The 7,014-nt window shown below is 43.3% G+C and overlaps 1 protein-coding gene across 2 annotated transcripts in view; it reads left to right on the top strand.

The window, feature by feature from the left end:
* Positions 1-1,723, top strand: part of FBXO15 (F-box protein 15) — a 42,299-nt gene extending 40,576 nt beyond the window's left edge. The window contains exon 10 of one of the 2 annotated variants that reach the window (XM_006090785.3): positions 1,242-1,723. In XM_006090785.3, the coding sequence (XP_006090847.1) occupies positions 1,242-1,511 (270 nt within the window). In that variant the 3' untranslated portion in view covers positions 1,512-1,723. The remainder of the gene's footprint in view (positions 1-1,241) is intronic. The other variant, XM_006090786.3, reaches the window with a different exon arrangement.
* The last annotated feature ends 5,291 nt before the right edge of the window (positions 1,724-7,014 follow it).

The raw sequence follows: 7,014 nt of genomic DNA, 5'->3' as shown, positions 1-7,014 counted from the left end.
GATAAGTAATGACGGAAGGTGACTTGACTTGGGGTAGTGAGCATCCTATCTAATAATAGACAAATACAGTAATTGACCATACCTTCGCTACGCCTCCAATTGGCTAATCAGTGAGATATGCAAATTAACTACCAACAAAGATGGCAGTTAATTTGCATACATAGGCGCTAAGGGGCGGAGCGAAGACTGAAGGTGGCTCCAGCCAGAGCGAAGGCCTAGGTCAGCCGTGGGCAAACTACGGCCCGCGGGCGGATCCGGCCCGTTTGAAATGAATAAAACTAAAAAAAAAAAAAGACCGTACCCTTTTATGTAATGATGTTTACTTTGAATTTATATTAGTTCACACAAACACTCCATCCATGCTTTTGTTCCGGCCCTCCGGTCCAGTTTAAGAACCCATTGTGGCCCTTGAGTCAAAAAGTTTGCCCACCCCTGGCCTAGGTCCTGGGTGCCAGAGGAAAACCGATGCCGGCAGCCAGGGGAAGGGAAGGCCTATTGCACAAATCTTTTCGTGCAACAGGCCTCTAGTACAATATAATATACAGATGATGTATTATAGAATTGTATCCCTGAAGCCTGTAAAATTTTATTAACCAATGTCACCCCAATAAATTCAATAAAGAGACAACAAAATAACATTAATAATTATCAGTATCTCCAGTTCTGTCTCCTGCCCCTGAGTTGAGTCCCCGTCCAGCGATGCCCTTTAGATCCAGCATGTCTGAACCTGGCACTTTTCTTCTCCTCAAATCCTCCTCACGTCCAGATACCAACTTCTCAGTTTGTCTCATATTTCTCCCATCTCTTCTTTCCTGTGAGTTACTAGACTGCTCACTGAGGGCTGTCACCAACTCTCTACCAGTGGCCCACTACCACCAGTGTCCACTTCCTGGTTTTCCTGCTCCTTACTGCTCTCATTCCTTTACCAGACCTGCCTTGATTGTACCAGTGATGTGAGCAGGTGCAGTGGTGGACAGACCCGCCCTGCCCTCATGACTCCATCTGTGAGCCCAGCTGTGCCCCGTAGCTTCCAGTCCTGCACACGTGTCCCGTTCCATCACACTCTTTGTGTGTGCTGTGCCCTCTTCCTGTGGTTTTGTTCTTTTCCATTCTCCCTCTTCTTTCACTTGACTCTTGTATGCTTCACTTACACGTTCATACATTTATCAATTAGACCTGACAGCCAGGTGGAACCAGCCGTTTTGTCCTCACACGTATAAATATTTGTGCTTATTTTGTAGAGTTGTTCTGTAATGGATGTAACTCTCTTGGATGAATATGGGAAACCCTTTTGGTGTTTCAGCTCCCCGGTGTGCATGCGATCTTCTCCCAACCCTTCTGACGGTCCTTATTTCGTGGGACCAACGTACTGTGTTGACTACGAAGACTCAACAGGAACGGTGCACGTGGAGCTGGTATGGATCGAGGAAACAGAAGAATACTTCATTGTCAGCCTGGTCCTCTACCTCAGCATAGCAAAAATAAACCACTGGTTCGGGACACAATACTAAATATTAGCAGTAGATGGGAAATTGTTGCTATAGTTTATTTTGGACTAACCAGATTTATTCTTGGTATTAAAAGTAAAAATAAAACAGTAGTCCATTTGATGCCTTCTTATTTCACATTTGAAATTATGATTCATAGGTCATTTTAAAGTTAATGTTTAGAGGATTTAAGTTAAAATTTGACAGACTGAAAATAGCACATTTTGATGAAAAAGTCATCTAAAATAAAGAGAAAATATATTTAGTTCTCTTCTGCCCTTATAATTTAATAAAAACAAGTAATTCTACTTAAGCATGTGATGTGTGTGTGTGTGTGTGTGCGCGCGCGCGTGCACGCGCTGTATGGATACATTTTTTTCTTTATTGGTTTATACCCCAGATGAGAAAACATATTTAAGTGGGAATTAGAAAGTGCTGTACTTATGGCATTCCGCAGCCACAATAGCATTTTAGTAAAACAAAGTAAACCAGACAGATAGCCTACTTCACAGGGAAAGAAATATCTGAAATGCTATCACTTGAAAGAGTCAAGTGGTACAAATGCAGTCTGACATCAGTGGGGACGGAGTTGGACTCATGAGCCTATGAACACTTCCTCTGCAGAGATGTTTTAAGAGAGTTGCTGGATGCTGAGGTAACATATATGTAAGCAGATGGTTTTTAGGTATTTGGTTTCAAATTTGTTTTAGATTATACTGATTTTTTTAAATTATATTTTTATCTCCAACTTAAAGTTTTTCACAGAAGTGAGTTGTGAAATGCTGTGTTGCTCCTGCTGGGCCAGGCATGCTTACATTCCCCTCCTGTCTACTTCTCATTCTTCTCATACTGAATGATCAGTTTTCCTTTTGGGGGGGTGTAGGATAGGGAAGTAGAATAAAGAGCTTGAAGACAGCACTAGGAGATTCCTGCTGCAGACACTGTCCCCCCCCCACCTCCCTGACCTCCCATGGTGTCACCAAAGAGCAGGCATAGAGCACCTGCCCCATCCAGTGAGAGTGGGGAGATGGAGAGGCAGTGTGGCTAGAGAGAGATAGTGTGGCTGGAGTGGTAAGCCGAGACAAGGTCCAGGAGGCAGTTGGCAGAAGCCATGTTTCACATGCAGGACTGAAGTGAAAGACAACCATGAAACAATGTGGTGACACCTTGACCTCACTGGGTTACCTGGTGGTAGGGCCAGGTGTCCTGGCAGTACTGGAAGCAAGGAGGAGCGCCGTTCTCTCCACCCCACTCTGGTAGTATTTGGAGAGAATGAGAAGCCTAGAGCCTCTGTGATGGCGATATGGGGAAACGTGGGCTGGGCTTACTGATAACATGTCCACATGGAATGGAGCATGTGCTTAGCATCTGTCCTCCCACCAGCCTGTGAGACCTCTGAGCAGGACTGCGAGTGTTATCTCCAGGACCTAACAGGACACCAGGCTCATAACCCACACACAATAGCTATTTGTTAAGTTGGTGGAAACTACTATATGGAATATAGCAGCTGGAGTGGGAAGATGAAGGAAGGTTCTGAATGAACCTTGAAGGAAGGGTATTGGGCAGAGTGGGGAGGAAGAGTGAGGCAGAGGAAGGGCATTCGCAGTCCTGGCATTTGTCTCTCTCAGCAGAGCACTGTGCACTCCAAATATCACCAAATGATCCAGGTCTGAGACTGTGTTAATCTTTTTAATGATCTTTTTAATGCTGTGTCTTCTCAATTTTCCTCCATATTTCCAAATAATATCCTTCTGTGGCTGTTTCCTGACTCACCAAGTCTAGACATGTATTGACTTGAGGTAGAGAAACTCTTTGTACTGGCCAGGCAGTAAGGAGAGCTCGTGTGTGTGTGTGTGTGTGTGTGTGCCTGTGTGTGTGTGCCTGTTTGTGTATGTGTTTCATAGAAAATGCACCGGGGAGAAGGGAAAGAAATACATAAATGTTTTGAGAGAAGAGAAAATATGATAAAATTGGCAATATTGTCTAATGTCCTCACCAAATATTTTATTTACCTACATGGTGTTGATTTATAAATCTCACTCTTATTCTTACTTTTTTTCCCCTCCACTTTTTTTTGATCATCTATTCACACTGCTGAATATATCCCTAGTTTGTTGCTTTTAACTAGAATGTCATGGTCCACAGTATGCATTTCCCCCTATATTTCTTATTCATTCCACTAGTTATAGACAGCACATTAATGATCTCTGGCTACATAAATACCCCCCCCCCCCCCGCAAAAGCTTGTGCCTTCAAACAGCTATTTTACTGCTCCTGATTCTGTGGCACAGCTGTTGGGGAACCAAACAGTGGCCTCACATTCTTGGTGTGACCAAGGTTATTGGCTGGATGACTTCAGACAGTCTCACCACCATCCTGGATCACCTCCAGGCTGCAAGTCCCAGAATCTAGCAGGACTCCAAACCCTGATGCTACTTAGGGCCTTGGGGATCCTATTGTCAGGAAGTATTGTCATTGTGTAGCAGAACCACGAGAGCCAAAAACTTAGACTTTTCTGTAAAAAAGTACTTCAAAATTAACTTATCTTTGTTGTTGAAATGGCTCATAATTACACCCAGCACCCACTTTTCTGAATTGTCACCAAAATGGTCACTCTTGGTAAAAAGAAATTTTCCTCACTTTCAGAACTTCTGTGGTGACTGCTTATCACCAAATTTCACAAGGAGTGATGCATGTATCTGCATAAGACTTACTATAAACACAGTATCTGCAGTTGAAGTAGAAAAAATATGAGAAAGTTTGGGCTACTTCATTTTTACTTGCTGGGCCAGTTGTTTATTCACCAGACTCATTCATTCAGCAAACATTTATTGAACACTGTTTTGTACTGGAATACAGGAAAAACACAGTTGAATAAAACAATTTGTTCTCCTGAGGAAATAATAATCCAGATGGAAGATGGACATGTTCCTAAAAAATGATCATGCAAGGCAGAGCCAGAGAAAAGCCGTAAGGGAGTTTTGGACCAAGCACTTATAAGACTTAGAGCAGTAGACATTTTCTTCTAGATGGGAAGGATGGAACTGATGCTTATTAAGCAGATAACATGTACCAAAGACCCACTATCCATGTCATCTGGGTCTTAACAGGTGGACTCTGCTGATGGGTGGGTACAAAGGTCAGAGGAAGTAAGAAGGAACTGCTTGGGGAGTGGAGTGAGCAAAATCATGGGTTGAGGGGAGATGTAGCATGTCCATGAACCAGAAAGTGGGCAGGCATATCCAGAGAGTAACAGGAAGGGAAGGTGTAGATAGATTCAGACCACACTCTAGAGGGCCTTGGATGCCAATACGTTGTTTGCACATACTTTGTAGGAAAAGTGAACACAGATTTTTAAGCACAAGAATGATGTTATCATAATTCTGTTTTAGGAAAGTTAACTTGAATGAATGCAGTGTTTGCTTAAAGCTCCTTCCTGAAGTGGGAAAAATGGAAAATGAACTAAGAAGATACTGGATAAACACAAAAATGAGGGATCTCCTACTGGGGAGGTTGGTACAATTTCACGTAGCCCCTGTCTCCGGGATGACCCCAGGCTGCTTTCTCCCTGTTCACATCAGTAGTGACCATCTTGTTTATGTGTTTACTTGTTTAAAGTCCCCCCTCCCATTGGAATAGGGGATCAGGGACCTCGGCTTCATCATTTGTCCTCAGTGCCAAGAACAAGGCTGCACACACATGCAACCGTTAATTATATTTTGAATGAATCAAGATTAATGGGAAACAGAAGTTAGAAATACTTGAGTCCCAGTTTGATTTTTTCCAGTAGAAATGGATTTGGGGACTGATATGGAGAACTACCTAATCTCTGTATAGATTTACACGGTTTTCAAAGTGCTTACACATTTTTTATTTATACCCGCTGACAGCCACAAAAGCCAGTCTGAAAGGTGGTTGTGCATTTAACTGATGTTTATTGAGCACTTACTCTGGCCAGATGTTGTGCTTACAAAGACACATTTGAGACAATTCCTGCAACTCTAGGTCTCATAGTCTGATGTAGACAACCCATATCCACAGAGAATCATAATACAATGTCTGTAGTAGGGTTTCCTGGAGAAACAGAACCAATAGCGTGTGCATATATATAGAAAGAGATTTATGATAAGGAATTGGCTCACATGATTATGGAGGCTGAGATGTCCCAAAATCTGTGATTGGCAAGTGCGAGCTGATGGTGTGGTGCTGGTCCAGATCCAATAAGCTCAAGACCAAGGAAAGGCTCATGTTTCAGTTTGAGTTTGAAGGCATGAAAGACATGTCTAACTAGAAGGCAGTCAGGTTGTGTGTGTGTGTGTGTGTGTGTGTGTCTGTGTGTGTGTGTGTGTGTGTGTGTGTGTGTGTGTGTGTGGTTTTTGTTCTTTTCAGGCCTTTAACTGATTGGACAAGGCCCACCCCCTTGGGCAGGGCAATCTGCTTTACTGAATGCACTGATTCAAATGTCCATCTCACCTAGAAACACCCTCCCAGACACCCAGAATCTTGTTGGACCAATTGCCTTTGCACTCTGTGGCCCAGACGAGTTGACACATGAAAGTAGGTGTCGAAATGTCTGTTGTTACTGTAGAGTTGTAACCAAGTTTTATTCAACCAACCCCATCTTGGGCAATTAGAGAAGGCTTTGTGAAGGAGGTCCCATAGAAACAGTTGATCCATACTACTATCATCTCTATTACTTTAAAGGAGAAAATAGACACTTGGGGATTAAGTAATTTCCCATCACACACAGACAGGAAGTGATAAAGCCAGGAGCTGAGCCCACATCTTCTGGTTTCAAATTTTGTACTTTTGCGTTATCCAGAATAAGCAATTCTAAGAAAGAATTTTATTTTAAGATCTTGAAAGAACATCCAATTTTTAAAAAAGAATGTGATTCAGGCCTTAGTTCAGTTTCACCCTAAGCTGCCAAGGGCCTTGTGAGGTCACATAGAGTCAGGAGAGGGGAGGCCTCCCTCTGCTGCCCCTGGGCCTGTCAGCACTATATCCGCGGTAGAAGGAGCAATGGTGGTGGCCTTTGGCTTTGGTCCCTGGGTTTCACAGTTCTGTTGGCTTTGAGGTAAATGAGGACCTATGGTAATGACATAACCCTCTCACATAGCTCATGGTAGAAGGAAGTGCACCTTGGGGATGTTGGGCCATGTCCTGTGCACTCTGTCGCTAAGAAGCTCATTTCTCATGTGCATCTGCTTTATGTCAGTTTTGTAGACTGGTTTCCCCACAGGCTGTTTAGCTCTTGCCCCCTCATAACATGGGCAAGCAACTGGGCTCTGGGAATGAGGTGTGTCCTCACCTCTATATGCGCTCATGTAGTCAATACCCAGCATAAGTTAATCTAGGTGGATTTTTATTTTATTTATTTATTTTTTTACTTTTAATTGAAACTTAACGGTAAAAACAATCCTGTAGGCCCACTGTAGGTCTAGTGCCTTCTCTGGCACAATGCTGGCTGTCTCCTAGAGCCACCCCCCAACACAGAATGGGGGTCGTATTCTGAAGAAGCTGTGGG

Source organism: Myotis lucifugus, unplaced genomic scaffold, assembly GCF_000147115.1.
Source record: "Myotis lucifugus unplaced genomic scaffold, Myoluc2.0 scaffold_82, whole genome shotgun sequence".
NCBI lineage: Eukaryota > Metazoa > Chordata > Mammalia > Chiroptera > Vespertilionidae > Myotis > Myotis lucifugus.
Note: the sequence above shows the minus strand (reverse complement) of the source record. Positions and strands in the feature narration are given on the sequence as shown.